General features: G+C 37.7%; 1 protein-coding gene across 11 annotated transcripts in view; it reads left to right on the top strand.

The window, feature by feature from the left end:
* CrebB (Cyclic-AMP response element binding protein B) overlaps positions 1 to 22,512 on the top strand; it is a 60,100-nt gene extending 37,588 nt beyond the window's left edge. For 8 of the 11 annotated variants that reach the window (XM_072300178.1, XM_072300179.1, XM_072300202.1 and 5 more), the window contains 4 exons: positions 3,750 to 3,839; positions 4,694 to 4,840; positions 5,808 to 5,895; positions 7,989 to 22,512. In XM_072300178.1, coding sequence (XP_072156279.1) covers positions 3,750 to 3,839; positions 4,694 to 4,840; positions 5,808 to 5,895; positions 7,989 to 8,136 — 473 coding nt within the window. In that variant the 3' untranslated portion in view covers positions 8,137 to 22,512. The remainder of the gene's footprint in view (positions 1 to 3,749; positions 3,840 to 4,693; positions 4,841 to 5,807; positions 5,896 to 7,988) is intronic. The other 3 variants (XM_072300175.1, XM_072300173.1, XM_072300168.1) reach the window with 3 other exon arrangements.
* The last annotated feature ends 433 nt before the right edge of the window (positions 22,513 to 22,945 follow it).

Here is a 22,945-nt window from a genome sequence, read left to right as displayed (position 1 = left end):
ATGGACACTGTTCACGTAGCTCCTTAATCACCCCGTTTATTCGAAGAAACATGTGCGCCTCGGAAATTCCCAATCCCGCCGTATTGGAAAATGACCTTTGCACCGATACCGACGTACAATACGCGGGTGAAGACAAGCATGCTTTCTCCCCCGCGGTGTTGCCGGGCGCGCGGAAATTCCCGTGCATTCGTTAAATCGAGTTCGATTTACACGGTAAAGTTCGTACTCGGACCGAAGATTTCCTTCGTAAAAGTGAATATTCGTTATACCGAAATTCGTTATATAGAATTTATTTTACATTGAAAAGATTGGGATTTTTTCGGGACCGCGAAAAAAATTCGTTAATTCGAAGAATTCGTTATATCGACGTTCGTTATATCGAAGTTTTACTGTATTTAACACACTAGACTTATCCCAAATCATCCCTTTTCATCCCTGTTTATGTAAATTATTATCGTTATATCATAAGTAATACTGTCTTACACATTACATCCCAATTTATTCCCTTTCATCAAGCTCATCAAGCGCTTCAAACACATAAGCACATCAACAATAGCATTTACAACCTGGAGCTATAGCCTATAGGCTCATTGTGATGTGCATTCTGAAACAAAACGTCAGTTCTCACAAGTTCAAACCCTGACATTCTTTTCTTTGATCATTCTCTTTTCATTTGCGCCTCAAATCAAGTGTTTTGTAGTTTCCTTATCTTAAGCATGCGGTTTTGAATTCAAGTAAGAGTTTGAAGTTCACATTTTTTTTAGTATTACAGCCTGTTGACCCCTCCAACTTTACCGATGTGATTTCATGTAGTTCAAGGTTCCTCTGGTCCATACCAAGTGATTACATATCAAAGATGTGTCTTATGGTTCTTCTCATTAGCAATTTAGAAGTAAATTAGAGACGACAATAACTTAATCCAGTCCTGCCCCTTTCTTCGGTGTTTGTTCGTGTCTCTTCTTTATGCGTGACCACTCGAGTGCATACACAGGTACTGTAGGTTAGATAGGTATTATAGCTTATTTTCTATTAGCAGTACCTTCTCATAAGCGCTCTAATTCATCAAAGAAATTCCACCAGTTGCAAATAATTTTGTGCGTAACTGATGAGTGAATTTGAATACCTCCTTGCGGTGACCTAAAGTTTCTCAGATCCGTCTTAAGTAGGTTTTGCATGTAAGCGGTTACTTTTGCCAGATAAAATTCCTGCTCTCGCAGCTTCACATTACTTAAACTTTGATCTCTGATTCATCAATGAATGACACTTATGGTGTCATTCATCATCAATCAGTTCAAAGCTATTTCAACAATGAATCATCAAAGGTCCGATTGAGGAAGAAATTTTCCGGTGAGTGCTATGGCTAAATCGACATTACAACGCAATTTACGAAGGTATCAACCGATACAGATTCATGAGGAAGTGATACCTACATGGTAAGTGATAATTCTACTATGTATCTATAAACTCTAATCTCTACATCTAATCTCTGTAAAGTAATCCAACAGCTTCTCTCCACTGAGGCATTGATGAACTAATCTGTAAGCTTTAAGCTGGAAGTTACCAATGATGGAGGCTCCATGGTGTTTTTCCTGCCCTGAAAAAGAAGGTTGTGCTGCAGGACGTAAGCCCTATGGAAAATTTGAAATATTGTGAATTCAAATACAGGCTACACTTCATCTATAAATATGGAAATTTTTCTCAAGTGCTTTCTCTCATAACTTTAAGAATTTTTATTTCGGTTTTTCGAGAAAATTATGAGATGATTATCCTAGTATCCCTGGTATTTCTGATTAAGTCAACTGGTTCACAGAATTTCTCAGATATGGATGGTAGGATTTTAAAAAGTCATGAAATTACATCCTACCATGAAAATCAGTCAGAAAAGAACAGTTAATATTAACCAGAAATGATACCTAGATCTCAAAGGAAATATAAAAGCAAAACATAGGTATCGATGGCAAAATGCATTAATTACACATCTTAATTACAGTGCTCAAAATTTCAACCCTAAGTTTTGATTTTAGAAGGAAAACCAGTTGACTTAATGCTTGGAATACTTACAGAATTTTCAGCACATAAAAGAGAAAAATCACTCTCATTTCAGAAATTTTGTCGAATAATTTTTAATTAGGACATCAAGAGAAGCAATCAGAATAAAACTTAGTGAATCTAGGTAAGTGGTTTCTCAGATTGGCCATGCCACTGATTTCCTCGTTTTGTCATTGATCACTATCCACAAAGTTAAGCATACTTACACTAAATGTTACACAAGAGTTGTATGTGTAACCGGATAATACATAAATAACTATGATTATCTTACCTGTTAAACTGTATAATGAAATGAAAATTATTTTCACTTCGAGACAGATGATCATGTCCTGGTTGATACCTTCACAAGTTGCGTTGTAATGTCGATTTAGCCATAGCACTCACCGGAAAATTTCTTCCTCAATCGGACGTTTGAAGATTCATTGTTGAAATAGCTTTGAACTGATTGATGATGAATGACACCATGAGTGTCATTCATTGATGAATCAGAGATCAAAGTTTAAGTAATGTGAAGCTGCGAGAGCAGGAATTTTATCTGGCAAAAGTAACCGCTTACATGCAAAACCTACTTAAGACGGATCTGAGAAACTTTAGGTCACCGCAAGGAGGTATTCAAATTCACTCATCAGTTACGCACAAAATTATTTGCAACTGGTGGAATTTCTTTGATGAATTAGAGCGCTTAAGAGAAGGTACTGCTAATAGAAAATAAGCTATAATACCTATCTAACCTACAGTACCTGTGTATGCACTCGAGTGGTCACGCATAAAGAAGAGACACGAACAAACACCGAAGAAAGGGGCAGGACTGGATTAAGTTATTGTCGTCTCTAATTTACTTCTAAATTGCTAATGAGAAGAACCATAAGACACATCTTTGATATGTAATCACTTGGTATGGACCAGAGGAACCTTGAACTACATGAAATCACATCGGTAAAGTTGGAGGGGTCAACAGGCTGTAATACTAAAAAAAATGTGAACTTCAAACTCTTACTTGAATTCAAAACCGCATGCTTAAGATAAGGAAACTACAAAACACTTGATTTGAGGCGCAAATGAAAAGAGAATGATCAAAGAAAAGAATGTCAGGGTTTGAACTTGTGAGAACTGACGTTTTGTTTCAGAATGCACATCACAATGAGCCGATAGGCTATAGCTCCAAGTTGTAAAATACAATGAAAATGGAAAATCAAGCAGGAGTTAGTTTCGGACAAAACGGAGTGTTGTAGTGAATTTCTCGTCAAATTTTACTCATAAATCACAATATGTCATAGAGTCACAAACCGGAACATTAGCTAATTATAAACAAACCGGGCAGCAGCCATATTTTTTGAACGAATTCGGAATAAACGGGGGGTTACCTATGAAGTGTGACGTGTGCTCTCAGCCCGCGCCTGCAGCCCGGATTCCAAAAACGTTCCAGAGACCTTCAATTTTTGGTGTTTTTAAAGTGAGATTTCTCAGGACAGAGGGCTCAAAAAAATCTGAAAAAAATTCAGCATACTCACTTCACCTAGTACTTTCATAATATGTAATTAAAAGATTAAGCCAAACTGGCTCACTGGCATTCCTTGCAAGTAGGCTTAAGTTTTTAGAAAATTATAGTTCTCACAATTGTGGTTTTTTGTCTGGCCAGTGTTTTTTTCATCAGACCTTTCATTTTAATTTTCTTCATCTTGTCTCTTTTCTCATGGCAGGCTGCAAAGTGGAGTCGTCAAATTCAGATTGTGATTCTAACCTTGATAGTGAATTATCTTCACATTCCTTGCCTACGCACTACCCGACAGGTTAGTCCCTGATAATGTGTTTACCATAACAGTCATTTGAAAACATCTTAAGGCTTCAAAGAACCCTTATCTCTGAAGGTTTGTGTCATTCACAATGAAATCTACAAAGTAAGAATCTTCTCCAACAGCAAGAGGAATTTTTCGTTATTTATCTTTTTTTTTCATCTATTGAACTCCTGATTAACACATTTGCTCCTTCAGAAGTTTCATCAATCCCCTTTAGCCCTGAGTTTGAGGTTACTTGTCATCAATAAATCGATGACACACATGCTTGTCAATGGCAGGGTCATGGACAATCGTCAGTTTTGACCTTTAAATACAAAATTACGTCTGATTTGGCCAATTATGGTTATTCATTTTGAGTCTCTCGTAACGTTTTCTTTCAAGTTTCTTGTAACGAATCAACAGCCTTAACTAGTGTATCAGTACTTGCAAAAATTAAAACAATAGTGATTCTACCAGAATCTGGTCTTACGCCTTTTGGAGCTTGTTACGTAGTAAAGAAGTCAAATATTAAGAAAAATTTGGGCTCATATTGACTTAGCCTCTAGTTGGATGTAAGAATGGTCTCAACCCAGTACAGAAAGTGCTTAATGTTTTAATGAAAGATTTTACAAACACTAATGACTTTTTTGTCAATTTCTCTCTCCCTCTGAAGACTGTATGACTTTAGTGCTGCAATGATGTAGGGAAGAATCCACTTTTGACTGTTAATTTTGTGCCAAGAGGAGATATCCTCCTAGTTGAATCAAAAGATCTTTCAAAATAGAAAATATTTTCATACTATGAGTCAAATTGTGATCACATGTTATTTTTAAATATTTCCCTGAAATTGATTTGGTATATTTGTCCAGTAATACCTGCAGGTTCATTGCAACTCTGTAGTCAAGGAGAAGGAGCTCAAGGTATTCAATCAATTACAATGACAAATGCATCATCAGGAGGGACAATAGTCCAATACGCCGGTCAAGACGGGCAATTCTTCGTACCAGGTGAAATTGGTAAGTTCTACAATATCCTGACTAAAATGAAAAACGAATTCTGAAGTAATTTTCTGTAACGTAATCAAAGTGTGATATGTATTACTTAAATGACATGCAGCCGTAGGCAGAGATGCCAAAAGTTCCCAGCCCTTGCATTTTTCAAATTTGCCTTCCTATTTTAATTATACTGTTTTCCTCCAAATTTGTACAAGGATGGCCCTTTCTTGTTTTCTATGCACAAATCGCTGTGTATCTGGAATATGTGTACATTTGCCACTGTGATTATTTGAGGAACACAAGTTTTTCACTTCTTTGTGGAAAGTACGCAATTTTTTTGCTGATGCACGCCTACCCTCCCATTTTTGCATGATACCTGCCTATTGCATGGTCAAGAAGCTTTTGCTACCCTGGTGCTAGAACTCATTTGCTAGGCAATTGTTTTGTGCGACTCATTCATTGGGATTGGATCAACAAATAACTTTTCAAAGTGCCTCAAATCCGAGATCACCCATCTCTAAGCTATTTCTCAATTCGGTAGTGCCAGTGATGTAGCCTAAGTTTTTATCTAAATTTTTTTTTTTTTTTTTCTAAAGGACGAATTAAAACAAACCCTCGAAAAATCGTCTGACTCGAATGGTAAACCCAGTTATTGAGAATACATGAAAGATCCATGCCCATAATCCATACATACACAGATCCAAGAACATAACATAATGGCAGTCACCAGAGGAAAAACCGGTTCGAGATAAAATTAAAATCTTAAATTTGAATGCAGAAAAGAGGTTCATATCATCTCTGGCCAATCCTAATTGACAGTAGATTTTCATTGCTCACAGTGCCGACATGTTGAGAACATCACTCACAGATATTTTTCCAATTGCACACAAGTGAAGCATTGTTCGTGGTAAAGCAAAATGTCTGAGCTTGCTATGCCCATTTACACGTTTTCTGGCTTCTTTTACTAAGTGTTTCTCTTTATCTTCAGTGGTGACGCAAGGATCTACCCTACCTGGAGTACCTCTAATGGCAGAGGATCAAGCAAGGAAGCGTGAACTTAGGTTATTAAAAAATAGGTGAGCTATTTACCCTTTCAAAATTTCAATATGAAATCCGCCTATTGTCCAACCCTTCCTTGGGCCTAACCCATGAGATGAGCAGTGCATTCCCTCTGATTATATTTTTGCTGGTGTTACTTTTCAGTAGGGCTGTGCGAATATTCGAAAATCTTGAATATTCGATTTCGAACTAAGCAGCACAACAAATTTCGAGTTTTGGTTTTGCGATTTTTTACAGAAAACCGGTGGTTTCTTGAGGTGGAAATAATTTTTTATTTTAATCAAAACGAGAATGAAGGAATGCACCCCACACTACATTTTCTGTTAATCTGGCGTAATCAAATCAATTGACACCAGAGTAAATGAGTAAATGAATGACTACACTTAAAATGATTTAAGAAAAGATAAACACATATCTTTTTATGGAGCAGTATGAAAATTCCAGACTATCTTATTTGAAGGAAGATATAACTGTCCCTCGAGTTGGCTAAATATGGCCAATCGGTATATTGATTCGACGACATTAAATATCGATTTTACAAGTAAAAGTACATAAGAATCAATGTGCTCCAATCATGATGGGCTCATTTCTCTGATCTTGTATGGAGAAGCACCGATCTCAATCCTGATGAACCATCTATTTTCCGCAAAAAATAAAAAAAAATCCCAAAAATTTAATACAACCGATCAATACATAGACTCGTCAAGGTTATAGATCGATTCTATGGTAATAATATGTAAGAATTGATGTGTTCCAATCATCTCGGATGGAGCAAATCCAATTTCAATCCCGAAAAGTTACGGAAAATCGCAAAAATTCGATACAACTGATCGATGAATCGACTCGTCACCGTTTAAGATCAATTTTACGTTTCAAAATATGTATCATTTGGTGTGCTTCAGTCATTTTAGGTGCATTTATTCATTAATGAATCGAAAGTAAAATATTCCAATCCGTAAAAATCATCGCTGAAAATATATTTAATCGATAAGTTTATCGTTTCGGCAACCTTTGAAAATTGATTCTACGGTTAAAAATACGTAGGGATCGATGTGCTTAACATGCGTAAACAACGATAAGAACCCTGAAAGTACATCAATTCAACAAGAAAACAGCAAAAAATTAGGCCGGATTTTGACCCCTTCCCCCCCTCCCCCGCAACTCGAAAACGGTTCCTATACTCAACTTGAAATTTTTTCCTGAGTTTTCTGTTAATATAAGCTTACATTTAAACCTTGGTCCGATGGTCGAATCGAAAAAAGGGGCCAAATCTGGAGGCTCTTTGGAGTCCGTTGCCCCCTCCCCCCTTTCAAGGGGGCCAAAAATTAGCCCCTTTGACCCAGGAACATCTTCAGCCTCATTAGATGGCCAACGGCGATCAAGTCGAGGTGACTTCTCTATGATAAATTAAATTTTTTTGGCCTTGGTATCATTGGTATTCCAAATTCGGCTTGGTATCCTGATTTGAAACAGGATGCTCAAACATGCACACAATTCTTATGTTGGTGGTGACATTAGTGGTGAATTTCAGACTTTCATGAGACTTTCATGATGATCATCATGAAAGTCATTATGATGTATTTCATCATGTTTTTTAGGTTTAGAAAACAAGTTTTATTTTTGCTCTAGCAAAAGGTTGCAGCAAGCCCACCATTACTTGAAGGAACATTTCTTGATTGTACTGTTTCTGATGTTTTACTAGTATTTTAATTCTCATAGGGGATCTCATAGGCATAAATTTGCCTGAAACAGACAGGTTTTTTTCTTTACACCTGTTAGATTAGAATAGACACTACGTTTTTTAGGTAAATTTTTGCAATGGTTCTCCCGTAAAAATATTAAATTTTTGGAGTAATACTGAAACAGCGCAGATGAGATAAGATAAGATCCTTTGTGCGGGGAATGAAAATGTGACAGGAAATAAAGGAGATAGATTAATGTCTCAACCAAGAACCAGTTTGTTTGTGAAATATCATGAATATTTAATCTTCCCACTTACTGGAAATTCACCTCTGTGGGAACTCTTGACAAAAACGGTAGACTACTGATAACTTAAAATTATCCTTGCCTCCTGAAATAATTTTTTGTGTTTTTTATGTTTTATTTCCAGGGAAGCAGCACGAGAGTGCAGACGAAAAAAGAAGGAATATATTAAATGTCTAGAAAATAGAGTTGCTGTACTTGAAAATCAAAATAAGGCCTTAATAGATGAGTTGAAATCGCTGAAAGAGCTCTATTGCCAGCAAAAAACAGATTGAAATAGCACTAGAGTAGGTATAAATATATGTATACATATGTTTATAAATTTTATTTTACCATTTTATGTTAATGCAGTCATTATGAATTAAGTCATTGAAACCAGTTGCCTTCTATTGAAAGTGAAAGAAAGATAGGTTGTTGGCTTGCTCATTAATTTCGGCGGCTCATTTGAACACCTGCTGCTATCGGTATAAAACAAAAAAACTGTCAATTATCAAGTTTCATGCATTGAAAACAAAACAGCCTCTGATTAATTTACCAATCAAAGCCAATCTTTCCATACTGTGTTATAAATATCTTATCAATGGTTCGTAAACTATCATTATTGATTAAAGTCTCTTCAGTCTTCGTCTTGACCGTGAATTTATATTTTGAGTGCAAAACTTTCTCTGGGGTCAGTCACAATTAATGAGATGAAGCAAAAATTGGTCATGTACTCACTTGCATTATAATTGCTCTATGCATTTTGGGGTTTTGACTCCATCTTCACCTGGAAGCGAACTTGCTGTAGGCTGACAATGGAGCCACAGCTCCAAAACACGTCCTATAGAAAAATTATAGTGCAAGTTAGTAAGGAACCAAATTTACAATTTTTTAACTCATACTATTCTTTAAGGATTGCCCTCAATTGTTTCTTAGGTCTCCAACAATTTTTCAATTTCATTTTTCATTTCTTTATAAAGTCAAAAGTACCCTTTCCTGTTCTCTAGCTCAAGGACTTCTGGCTGAGTTAGCCGCCTCGCTTACTTTTACAATGTCAAAATTTAGGCAGGGGCTCTTGCTTAGTCTGAAATGAAGTTTTTTTTTAAAGTTAATTCAAAATTTTCTTGATATCACAATTAACTTTATCTCAACAGATTGTCTCGGTAAGTCCTAAGAACCATTTACATTTTTAGAATGCGAGGTGTTGGTAAATTTTTTGTACTCAATTCAATTCCTCCTACAAAATTTAAAGGTTCCTATGTTCCAAACAAAAGAGTCTACATCAATGGGGTTTCTTTCATGTCTCCCGTTAATAAATTCAATTCCTCTTAACAATCAACAATTAAGATATCATGAACACCAATCAATAGATTGGGTGTATGTTGTCTTAACATTATATGGATATTGCGGGCAAAGCGTGAGAGGCAAAGTTTCCTTGTAGAAAATATTTCAATAAAACCAAGTCATTCCCTCCTAACATGATTTAATCAAATCTGGTTTTTGGCGGATTTTAACGTATCAATTATTGTGATGTGTATGTCAGGTCCATCATATTGATTTCCCAAGCAGTCTCCCTGCATAGTATGGAGCAGGTTGTCTGTCTTCATCGCATTTACTAGTGAGTAGTAGCCCCTTGTGTAAAGTGATCAGCCGTAATTAATAGAAAGAGTTGACCTATTCTTGTACAGTCTGTTTAATACATTATTTTTGTAAGTTATGAAAAACATTTAAATATTTTATGTACAGTAAATATTTGACCAAGCACCGTTGAAATTACTGTGTCCCTTCTATGATAATTTTGTCGGGAATCGGCGTATAATCGATGTATTTTGTGATTGTCCGCTTTCAAATTTTTCCAATTTCACGTCGAAAATTGGATGCATGCAACTCGTGCACCTGGTGAAAAGGCTCCTCCAGCAGAATCCCAACCTCCGAAATTGTGGCTTGCCCTCTCTTTATTTTGCCAATAGTTGCAGTGATCAATTCACTCCTTTTCTCTTCAATTTTCTGATTCACATTTCCACCACTTGGAAATCAGATTTTGGCATTGATACCAATAGGCAGGTATGGTTCGGTTTTACACTATCACATAACCGTGAATTCGTTCAATTGCTGACAAAACCCTGTAAGATTTGCATTTTTAATTTGTAAAAGGTTTTTTTTCTGATATTTTAAAAGATTCCTACTATATCATCAAGAACCTAAGGAATAAAATCGTTCAGAATAATTTTTTAAATTTTTGTCTCTGCATAGTTGATATTACATCAAATTCAACTTCATCCTAGGTTTAGTTTAAAACAGAGAGTTCTACCCTATGAAAATTATATTTTGACAGAATTTACGAAACCTCAAGGTGTTACTTAGTGGTCAAAGAGCAAAATTCAGAAAAGGTAGTAGACCTTCCAGTAAATTCAAAATGCACCACCTATTTACCTTCGGTTGCAGAATTTTTAGTCAAAAAATGTGCTGAAATTTTGACAAATAGTTACTTCTACCTGTTCGCGTTTAAGTCAAAGCTGAGTGCATTTGCATTTATTTTTAAGGCCACACTTGAATTCACCGCAAAAATCAATGGTTCAAGACATGCCCAGTCAATCAAGAATGTAACAGTGTTCAAACTTCGGGCCCTGAAGTGCTCAGCATTAAAGAGAACAAAGCCACAACAAATGGAAAATTGGGGGGGGGGGGGGAGATATGTTAATTTTTAAAATTAGTGGCTTTAGCCAGTGCTGTTACCAGTGTCTCTTTGAGAAACTAACAAATTAAGCTCTCTTACTATCTAATTCTCAAAGCTGATAGTCCAGAAATTTCAGCCCTCCCATATACAGGGTGTCTCACGAAAAAGGAGCCACCTTGAATATCTGCCGCACGCGTCGGAATTTCGAAAAACGATAAAAGACGTGTTCGTTTGTATCGAGGGGGACACCTTTTGGCGTATTAGACATTTTCCCAAACCGTGGGAGGGGCGGGGGGTGCCCCACCCGTAAGTCAAACTTTTCAAATGGTACCCCTACTTTTTTATTTCAGAAATCAATTCTACGCCAAAAAACAAGCCACCTTATCCAAACTGAATGTAAATCGGACAATTTTTCAGTGATTGGCAGAGGTTGAAACATTTTTTTCATGCTCTTTTCAAAAATTTCCCACACGCAATAGAATTGCTGTATCAAACCAAACTCTCCGCCAAAAAAATTCTTAAACATTGCACTTTTGTAACTACTCAGTTTCGTGATTTCAAACTAGAAGAGTAATCGCCCGTTTAACCAATCAGAGCCGCAGCCAATTGGCCGAAGTTGCATGAGCGTTGTTCGAATTTTAGTGGGGTAACGATATTCGGTATTAAGTAGTGTTTTGCTTTCATTTCTCCAATTATCAGACAATGTTTATGGGCCAGGCAGTTTTCTGAAGTGAAATTTTATTCCCTTTCGAAAAGGTTTGTATGAATTTTTGCATCAGATCAACCCTTGTAATGATAGTATGTAGCACAATAGGAACATGTGTCATACGTTCTCCCATAAGAATACATGTTACCTCGCGGTCGAGTTTCATCTATTGGCGTGACATCACAGAATCGTAGTTACAGCCTCTCCATTCTTGTAGGCAACGAAGTAGTCTGTTGATCCATATATCAGCAGTAGTTTGTATAATTTGTTATTTGTTGGTAGGAACCTTTTTGTCCAACACCCTTATTACTCTGAGAGCTCCCTAAGCTGCAGCTGCCAAGGTTACCGAGACAAACTATTATTTTGTCAGTCAGAGAATGTGATAGCTCAAAGGAAAGCAACTCATGAAAGAGTTTTTTTTTCCTTCCTCCTTCTTTTTTTTTAAAGGGAAACTAGCGTCTAGGAAATCATTTTCAAAACGAAGATAAAGTTCAACCTGGTTGATTTTATGCCACAGCATTGTACTTGTATGTCATCTAAAATTAGTTACTGAGTATATAATTATTGCCAAGATGCCAAGAAAAATTGTTTGCCCACCTTGATCCCTAAGCACCTTGTCTACTTTTGAATCATCTTTGACTTGGCCCAGTGCGGTGAAACGCTCTTTTAGGGAAGCCATTGCAATCCACTTTGAATACATATCATCATACATCTCCTCAGCAGTGTCCTTTTTTGGTCTAGGTTTAAGGTTTTCTGTTATTCAAAACAGCTAATTTCAAGGACAGGAGGCAGAAGTGAAAAAGTTGAACTGTCAAATAAGGATGTAAATTCTGTCAATTTAGTCAAAGAATGTAAGGTTAAGTCGGCCTAAAGTGCAAAATATTTGTAGGCAATTATTGTTTTCACTCTTATTATAATTGACAAGAAAAATTATGATCAGATAACTGAGTGCTCACCGTGCCTAATGCAAATTTGATGAAATTTTCTTACAAATTTTGATTATTTTTATCTTTGATTTTTTAAATGACAAGTCAAATTCTGCATTAAATAGAGTAAGTGATCATTAATGACAAAGCTTATAGTCTAAGAGCCAGCTGCATTTTTTGCGCCACTACTTCGGCACGCATGAAACTTTGCAAAGACATAGTTCTGACGTCCCTAGTAACGGATTGGGCATTATCAGACCTCAAAAAAGGTGAGTCTGGCCGCTGCTCCTCCCGAAAAACGGAAAAAAGCATGCGATGAAATCGCACGGTAGAGCCACTTTTCGGCTCCTGGAAAGTGCTTTGACGTTGTTTTCTAACCTTTATATTGTACGCACGTATAGTACGGGTACATATAAACCTCGTTTTAGCCCGGCAGACGAATTCGAGTTCATACGGCCGATCGGTAGACCCCAAAAATGGCTCTTCCGTGTGATAAAATCGAACGGAAGAGCCACTTTTTGGCTCCTGAAAAGTGCTTTAATGTTCTTTCTAAACTCTCACGTTGTATATACGCATAGTATGAGTACAAGTAAGCTTAGTTTTAGCCCAGCAGACGATTTCAAGTTCATGCGACTGATAGGCAGACCCCAAAAATGGCTCTGCAAGCAACGTGAAAATACTGGCCTGAACGACCCTTCTAGGGAACCGTAAAAGTTCTATTACCTTGTTCCGGTACTCTGATCATGTAAAACTGAAAAATACGGATAAAATTAAAGGTGAATAGATTTTGAGATACCCCTGTTGCGGCAGATAAGGGTAAGGCCGTGTAGCCGATCGGTAAGATTCTGAAATTGCTCTTGAGAGCTTAAATGCGCTAAAAACTTGTTGGAGCACACTTACCATGCAACCTTTTGAAGGTATTTCTAAGTCTCATAACCATTATTATCGAAGACAAAATATCTAAAAACGTAGTATTTGGCTGTATACCTTTCAAAGTGAGAAAAATGTTGTCATAACAACATGTTGTCAGCGAGAAGAATTACATCAACATATGTTGTTATGACAACATTTTTCTCGATTTGAAAGGTATGCAGCCAAGTACTACGTTTTTAGATTTTTTCACTTTTTTAGTGTATTTTCCGAAGAAAATACACTATTTTTTAGAATTTTTTTAACACATTTTAACGAATATTCTGAAACACCACGAGCAAGAAATGCCCGTACTGCACCAAGCACTTCAAATTTAAAAAAAAAAATAATCTTGAGATTAGGGAATACTTTTTCCAGTGCATTTTGTATTTTTATGAAGGAAAAAGGGGAGATATATAAATGTATATTATTTATTCAAATTGTTGAAGCACCTGATGCATCCAGACCCTCCTCTTAAATGATGAGATTCGAAGTTTCAGGAATTGATGACACAGGCAAGTTCTTCTTTAAAGCGGTGAAGTCCTTATAACAAGATACATGATAACCGTATTCGGAAAAAGACTTTGGCAAGGTTACATTCCCGTATCTAAGACCGTGTGTTTTTTTAGCGCTTAACACAATTTCACATTTTTCATAAGTCTTTAACTTCAACGGGATCAAAACAGCACTTCTCTTTGAGTTCTCATTTGCACAAATAAAGCACGTAATCGGCATGGTAGTGCCTTGGGATCATTAGGTAAACTGAGGGCCTTACACTTAAAATCAAAACAACACCCACAAACTTATCCATGAGAACGATAATAGAGATGTGCATTGACAATTTTCGTCCAATGTCTTGATTTTTATCTTTCGAGATGGACTCGAAAATTTAGTACTGAGAAAATAATGTAAATAATTCTGCTTAAAGATTGACATAGGTCAATGAACGAAGTTTGTGACAAGGAAAAATCAGATTGAAACCTTCTTGATAAAGCTGAAAACCGTAACTTGCACATCCTCAGGGCAGTAGTCTAATGATTAAAGTTACTGGGTTCTGAATACCACTTCGGAGTTCGATCCCCAATTGAGGTTGTTAATTTTATTATATAGGTTTTATTTTTTAATGGTGTGAAGAGGTCATAGTGCCCGCTAGAAGCAAACAAGGAAAGGAAGGAACAATTTTTTTTCTTTTTTTCACTCTGGTATCCCATCAAGAAAATCTCATTAATAATGATCTGGAAATTTCTAAATCTGCCGATCGGCCACATGAACTCGAAATTGTCTGCCGGACTAGAACTAAGTTCACATGTACCCATACTATTCGTTTGTACAATATAAAGGTTAGGGAAGAACATAGTGGCTCTTCCTTTAGATTTTATTGCATGCTTTTTTCCGTTTTTCGGGGGGCGCAGCGGCCAGACGCACCTTTTTTGAGGTCTGATATTGCCCAATCCGTTATTAGGGACGTCAGAACTATGTCTCTGCAAAGTTTCATGCGTGCCGAAGTAGTGGCGCCAAAAATGCAGCTGGCTCTTAGACTATTACTAGTTGGTAAAGAGCACCTCACAGAGACAAAGTATAGCCAACAACAGAGAGACAGTATCTCACTGATGTCATATGTGTAAAAAAATTAGAAATTTAGCTGAGACAGGGAGTCTGAAAAATCATGAATCCTTCAAACCTAGCCATGCACAGATTAAACTTTTTCCGCCCCAAGGCAACAAGAATTTTGTCGCTTCTTAGATGTTTCTAGGGGTAAATATTTCGTAAGACGAGGGTAGTGTAGGGTCCAAATTTGTTTTTACCCGTATAACTGTTCATTTAAAAGATGGAACTCTACAAACTCTTTTTCTCTTTTCTCCATCTCTCTGAAATTTTCTGCTCATGGGCAATTTCCTTGGTTACTCGCTTTGTAAATCTAAGTATGAACCCAGCAAGTTCTATTCCTCTTCTTCATGTTAATCTCTTTTGCTGCACTTGCATCGTTTTTCTTTTAATTGGAAGTTTCAGCACCTTGTACCTTGTGACCATTTGAATGATTCAGGGGCGCCATTTCAGGTTATTGCAGGGCCGGGCAAAAGAGTGACAAGGTTTTTACTTTCTTCTTTTGCTCAGCTTCTCACAATGGAAACAGCAAATGCGCATCTTTCAAACTACTTCTGACGATTTTCCCGCTCTTTATTTCTCATTCCTGCAGTGTTGAGCGGTTTGCCCGGCCCAAACGGTTTTTCTCCAAAACCCAGGGCCGGGAAAATGTCCGGCCTGCCCCTCTTCCCCCCTTTCCCTAATGGCGCCCGTAGAATGACTGCTAATTCTTAACCTGCCTTCTTCATCCTCTGTTCTGTTTTCATGAGGCTTCTACCAGGTACCTTTCAGTTATCAACTCTCTCATTCATTCCTCACGAAGCACAACTAGTGATGTAACAGGCACCCTCTAGGGCCTCTTTATCCCTCTAGAATCTTCTTAGACATGGCATAACGGCAGTGGAGGTCCAAAAATTTTTCAAAAGCTAGTTCATACCAATTATATGAAAGAAAAAATGATTTTTGCCGTTGGGCTCATTTCTCCATTGCTGTGTGATGTCTGCATAAATAATATCTTAAATTTGGCAGTTTTTTTGCTCCTTTTAAGTTTATAAGCACCCTGTATTGACAGCAGAGGTCCGAAATTTTGTCAAAAGCTTGTATACAATAGTACCATCTTAATAGAAAGAAAAATTATGTTTGGTCCCTTGGTCTTTCGTTCTTCATCATATGATGCCAGATAGCATCGTAAAAGTAAAATATACCTAAAGTTCGGCTATTTCTTCGCTCGCGAACATGACTTGACCCTATGGAACTCATTTGTTTTTGTCCTAATATGCTGCCAGATATTTGTGATGGACGTCGAAAGTAGTCTAATGTTCCTCATCTGACCATCTCTGACTTCATTACGCCACTGCTCAGAACTTGTTTTGCTTATCATCTTTATTTCATCATCTCTTTGTTCTGATAGTTAGCTTATTTTAGCAGAGCTGGTTCATCGGAAGGCCTGTTTACACTTGAAATCAGTTAATGAATTTTTTCATAAGTTACTATTCCCAACCACTAATTGTTATTTTTTATATCATTTATGTTGCTTAACATGTCCAGTAGGGCTGTGCAAATAGTGAATTTTCGGAACGAAGCGAATAGCGAATAATTTCGGCAACTATTCGCGAACAGCGAACAATTTAATTGCAAGTCAATTATTCACAGCTACGAATAGTAAAACGAATAATTTGGAATGAATTCCTTAAGTTTGAAAATTCGCAAACATTACAAAAGTTGACAAAAAAAGTGTGATTAATTTTTTTAAGAATTTCCCATTTGCTCATACACCTGCACAGAAAACAATGAAATGCTACGATAGTAGCCTAGGCTGTTATAGGTGTGTTTGAAGATCCCTGGATGCTGGCTTGACTGTCCCTGCAGTCACGTATACATTCCCAGGATTTGAAGGTAACTGCGCGGGCAGTCAGTATCGAACGATCATCAGACACATTTTAGTATTTTATTTTTTTGGTGAAAATGTGTTTGTGAACTTTTTTTTTCTATTTCAGACATCTCTGTGTCTTCCAATCCTTAATTTGGGCTCTTTGCTTATTCCCCAATCGCAATCGCGCTCGCTGTTTGTAAACTCGGCAAAGTCGGTGAAGATTAAAGGAGTTCCGCCGTTTGCGATGTCTCGGGTGAAAGGGGAAGCCCTGCGCAGGCATGGGCGTAGCTAGGGGGGTCCTGGGGGGGGCCTGGCGCTGCCCCCCCCCCCCCCCGAAAAACGGAATCCTCCATCCCTGCCCCACCTCCCGCTCTCTTCACCACGAGAGGTGGTCCCATCGCCCCCCCCCCCCCCCAGAGAAATTTCCTAGCTACGCCCCTGTAGCGTAGGTCCTCGCAACGTTTCACGTTTGCCACTCGGAAATTAGTTTATTTTTGATGGAGCGAATTTTTGAAAATTCGTTCCTCGTGACAGCGCGAATATTTGAAAATGTCAGTTCAAAAATTCACTATTCGCGACGGCGCGATTATTCACAATTTGCGTAGAGTGCGCGAGGCAGGCGGCGCGAATAGTCGGAATTGCGAATATTCGCACAGCCCCAGTGTCCAGTTAAAATGGCTTGGCTGCATTACATGTTCTTTTATAATATATCTGAAATTTCACTAAGCAAATGAAGAGTGCTCTTTAGTTCATCTATCAATTTATGCTCAGATTATCAATTAATCTCTTAACATGTCTACCCCAATAAGTTTTAACATGTGTTTCACCTTGCCAAGAAAATCTGCAACAAAATGGCCAGATATAATGAAAAGGACCCTGTACACTCCCAATGGGAAAGTGCACCACGATCGATTTTTATTTTTTTTACTGCATTCAATTCATCTCAAGATGCTGACCACATGTGATGGTCGCGCCAACTTTCTACGTTGCACCGTTTTCGCTCAGTACGCCCGGAACGCTTCAATTATTCGGTGATAAAGAGTCAAAATAGCAAGGCATTCGAGAACTGATGTGATGTGAACAAGGAAAAACGTAGCGAGTGTCTGTCTTCTTATTTATTCCTGCCTACTCTGGGGCTATCTCCCTCCCGCTCTCGTCCGTTTGACGTTCACTGTATTCTCCGACTTGCCTGTCCTTTTGCTCCTCACGAATCTGAGTTGGATGGTCAAGCAAAAAGTCATGCAGAATCCGAGATAAGACTCCCGCTCGGTGCTGGAGTTCCCTTGATTTCCTTATTGACACACAGCCGACCGTTCACTCGAGTGCTGAAATGAGGAATCTCTCCGACTCTTTATTGCCGAATAATTGAAGCGTTGCGGGCGTATTGTGCGGAAACGGTGCATCGTAGAAATTTAGCGCAATGATGACTTTTCATGAGCATTTTGATATGAATTGAACGCAATAAAGAAATTAATGAAAATCGATCGTGATGCACTTTTCCATAAGGAGTGTGCGGGGTCCTTTAAAAAGATCTGCTTCAAAGACAAGAAACTTCTTAGCCCTAAGTTTGTATGCAGGACGTAATGTTGTGTAAATCTCCACAACATAGCTGTTAGCATTGACCTGAAGCCTAACAGGAACCTGTAGGAACCCAATGGAAACATGGTATCCACACCTTAAAAGGTTGTCAAGTTGTTAACATTATAGAAAGTTTTATTTAAGTCTCTGGATGCATTTTGACACCTACTTGCTGTTAAGTTTTGTTAATTTTTACCTCAAAATTATCATCTAGCTTTTCCCATTTTTTACTTGGAACTTTTAAACTCTCATTATATTTTTTCAGAACTAATGATTCACCTATCGATTGTCTACAGACTTGCAGGTATACCAAAGATTTTTCGTCTAAATTTAAATTGACTGTCAAGTCAATACTTCTGTATCAAGTTTTTTGCAAAATTAAGCTTTTTTCCAATTCTTTAGTATGTTAGGAGGATCATTTTGCACGTTTAAATAAATGTGCAAAATTTTGTTTTGATCGTCATCTTTAGTTTCCCTGAAGGCCTAAATAACATTTTCCATCTGCCGGTAAAAATAAATAACAATTTTTCATTGATTTTGCTTGGTTGTGGGTTCGCAGGGAAAAAATTTCATCAATTATGATGTGTACGGCAACGAGCAGAAAAGAAGGCTGGGAAGAAGAAAAAAATAAATATTTACTTTACTCCAATTTGTTATTGGCCCCTTACATAATACCTACCTCGGACATTCTTAAAGAAAAGAAGTCTGTTCTCTTTTAATTCTGCCAAATTGAAGTTAAAAAACGTTTCAATGGATAATATCATTCAAAGTGTGTTTCATTAACACGAACAGACTCCCCGCAGCAAGCAAGTGTTCTTGCAACGACGATTAAAAACAAACATTTACTGAGAATTCGCAGAATTTGATCATGATAGAAGGGAAGTGTCCACTTAACTGACTCAAGTTTTTCAGGCCACTCTAAATGTATTTATCGTACAATAGACCTTACAAAATAATTGCTGGAGGTGTGATGTGCTGCCATGAGCACCATGCAGGATCATTGGGGCTCCAGTGCGCCGTGGGAGGGTAATATCCCTGCGTATCTTCCAGTGTACTGCATTGTGCATGCCATTTATGGCTTTTTTCTGACCAAACGCAGACCAATTCCTCTTAATGGTAGAAATATTTGCTCCTCAGGGCAGAACCTCAGCAAAATCAATTCGGAATAACTTTCCATTTGTCCAAATATTCAGAAATTTTATTTAGGCCTTTGTCTGAAAGGCCTGACTGAAGGTAACATAAGATTTAAACCAAATTTTGCAGACCTGCTTAGGTATGAAGAATGATACCTCTGCCAATTATTCATCCAGTAAGTCGAAAAAATCTCTATTATACAGCAGGCACCCTTTTGCCTGTGTCTTGCATCCTTGATTGTTTGTACCTGATGTATAAAGTTTCATGTGATCAGCAGCCATCTTTACAAGAAAATCATTCGCCAAAACTCAATTGATTGAATGTGTTTCTGTGCAAAAGCTTAAACAGCGGAGAGCGGATAGTTCCTAGAATTTTTGGAAAAAGTAAATATTTTTAAAAATAAAATTAAAAATTTCAGCCGTGTAAGTGACTTAGAGTTTGCTTTTTCTAAGTCTTAGCCACTTGAATTGTTTCTTGAAACCCTCATTTTTGCTCAATTTGTATCATGCACTGAAGAGAAAGTAAAGAGCCTCGCCAAGTTTCGCCCCTTTTTTTTTATACCCGAGTTGGTCAACCGGACAGTGCTCAAATGAAAGCCTATGGTAAGGCAAACTTCCATGCAAAGTTTCAACTTGAAGTGACCCCTGGTTTAGGCTGTACAGCGTTGCCAATTTTCCAGTTTCATGTGCTAAAATCAAGGATATTGGACTATTAGTCCGGTGCATAAGTACACTAGTACACCCAAGTTGGTCAACGGGACTGGGCTCAAACGAAAGTTTATGGTAAGGCAAACTTCCAGGAAAAGTTTCAACTTGAAGTGAAACCTCGTTTAGGCTGTACAGCGTTGTCAATTTTCCATTTTTATACGCTAAACTCACGAAATACTGAATCGTCATGGTTCAACAGACTATTATACCCGAGTTGGTCAACGAGACAAGGCTCAAACGAAAGCTTATGGTAAGGCAAACTTCTCGGAAAAGTTTCAACTTGAAGTGAAACCTCGTTTAGGCTGTACAGCGTTGCCAATTTTCCATTTTTATGCGCTAAACTGACGAAATACTGAATCATCATGGTTCAACAGACTAGTATACCCGAGTTGGTCAACGAGACAAGGCTCAAACGAAAGCTTTTGGTAAGGCAAACTTCTGGGAAAAGTTTCAACTTGAAGTGAAAACTCGTTTAGGCTGTACAGCGTCGCCAATTTTCCATTTTTATGCGCTAAACTCACGAAATACTGAATCATTGCGTTCGGAATTCAATTTTCTCCGTCTGTAGCGTTCATTTACTATCGAGTCGTAATGTTTAGCCCATACTCATCAAAGTTATAGCCCATGAAGGTACGTTTTCCCCCAAAAATCTCGGAAAAACCTTAATTTTATGTTAAAAAAATTAATAATAAATTGGCAACACAAGTTTACGATGGCCTTTAGTTGCGCTTCTTAACGATCTCAGGGTAGTATTCAGCTCGTAGACCGATGAACTAGTTTGTTTAATTATGATGCATTGGACTATTAGTCCCGAATTTCTTCATTTTGGCACATAAAAATGGAAAATTGGCAACGCTGTACAGCCTAAACGAGGTTTCACTTCAAGTTGAAACTTTTCCCAGAAGTTTGCCTTTCCATAAGCTTTCGTTTGAGCCTTGTCTCGTTGACCAACTCGGGTATAATAATCTGTTGAAGCATGATGATTCAGTATTTCGTGAGTTTAGCGCATAAAAATGGAAAATTGGCAACGCTGCACAGCCTAAACGAGTTTTCACTTCAAGTTGAAACTTTTCCCGAAAGTTTGCCTTACCATAAGCTTTCGTTTGAGCCTTGTCTCGTTGACCAACTCGGGTATAATAATCTGTTGAAGCATGATGATTCAGTATTTCGTGAGTTTAGCGCATAAAAATGGAAAATTGACAACGCTGTACAGCCTAAACGAGGTTTCACTTCAAGTTGAAACTTTTCCCAGAAGTTTGCCTTACCATAAGCTTTCGTTTGAGCCTTGTCTCGTTGACCAACTCGGGTATACTAGTCTGTTGAACCATGATGATTCAGTATTTCGTCAGTTTAGCGCATAAAAATGGAAAATTGACAACGCTGTACAGCCTAAACGAGGTTTCACTTCAAGTTGAAACTTTTCCCAGAAGTTTGCCTTACCATAAGCTTTCGTTTGAGCCTTGTCTCGTTGACCAACTCGGGTATACTAGTCTGTTGAACCATGATGATTCAGTATTTCGTCAGTTTAGCGCATAAAAATGGAAAATTGGCAACGCTGCACAGCCTAAACGAGGTTTCACTTCAAGTTGTAACTTTTCCCAGAAGTTTGCCTTACCATAAGCTTTCGTTTGAGCCTTGTTTCGTTGACCAACTCGGGTATAATAGTCTGTTGAACCATGATGATTCAGTATTTCGTGAGTTTAGCGCATAAAAATGGAAAATTGACAACGCTGTACAGCCTAAACGAGGTTTCACTTCAAGTTGAAACTTTTCCTGGAAGTTTTCCTTACCATAAGCTTTCGTTTGAGCCCAGTCCCGTTGACCAACTTGGGTGTACTAGTGTACTTATGCACTGGACTAATAGTCCAATATCCTTGATTTTAGCACATGAAACTGGAAAATTGGCAACGCTGTACAGCCTAAACCAGGGGTCACTTCAAGTTGAAACTTTGCATGGAAGTTTGCCTTACCATAGGCTTTCATTTGAGCACTGTCCGGTTGACCAACTCGGGTATAAAAAAAGGGGCGAAAAAACACCACTTTTTGGCGAGGCTCTTTTAGGGGCGTGTTGTACCTTAGCAGGCGGTTGTCAAGTATACTAAATGATCAGGAAAGATAATTTTTTGCAAACGAAGCATGAATTGTTTGGCAATTGCTTTTTATTTTAACCACCCGTTTGCTTTAACTTGTTGAAACAAAGCATCTGATGTGTATCCCTTGCTGCCTGGTCTGCGGATTACACATCATGGAATTTAACCGTACTCTCCGCAAAAATTATTTTGTACCTTTTATGTCAGGAAAATTCCAAATCTCTTGACCCTTGTCTCCTGATCAGAAGATATCTATGAAGTAGATATGTATAGTATAATTTTTTATTATTATTATTACTATTGATTTATGATTGTCCAATTAACTACAATGTAAATTTTATCTGATTAGTAGAGGATTATTTTTGCAACTGTTCCATGTGAAACTGTACAAAGTGTTACAGCCCTTGTGTGGGCGCTATATGACTAAATTATGTGTATTTTCTCTCTTAAATTGTATAAACTGTAAATAAATTTGATTTTATTTGTTATTCGCAACTTTCTGTTGTCACACACAGTTGCACCAACACTAGATGCACAACTTTCAATTACCCTACATAGCATTGCTCTGCCCCATTTAGTAACGCAACCACTGTAGGCCCAAGTGTAGGGTATGTCTTATTTTTGGGTTTTTCGAAATCCGGAAAGCGATACCTCTAAAAAGTTTCTCTCTGGTGTAAAAATAAACATACTTTTTGCCAAATTCAAAAATTTTAATTTTAACCCACCTCTCTAGGGGGAAAAGGGCCTAAGTGCAAAGTTTGAATTTATGCAGCTTTAAGCTGTAATTCTGAAGTTGAAATCAAAAGTTACGGCCCTTTGGGCAAAAATTTTGTCCGTTTTGTTGTATTGCATATTGTAAAGGCATAAATATCCTCTGAAAGATATATGCTGCGCCACGCGCGCAGTGCCGGTCGCTCGCAC

Source organism: Bemisia tabaci, chromosome 1 (assembly GCF_918797505.1).
Source record: "Bemisia tabaci chromosome 1, PGI_BMITA_v3".
NCBI lineage: Eukaryota > Metazoa > Arthropoda > Insecta > Hemiptera > Aleyrodidae > Bemisia > Bemisia tabaci.
Note: the sequence above shows the minus strand (reverse complement) of the source record. Positions and strands in the feature narration are given on the sequence as shown.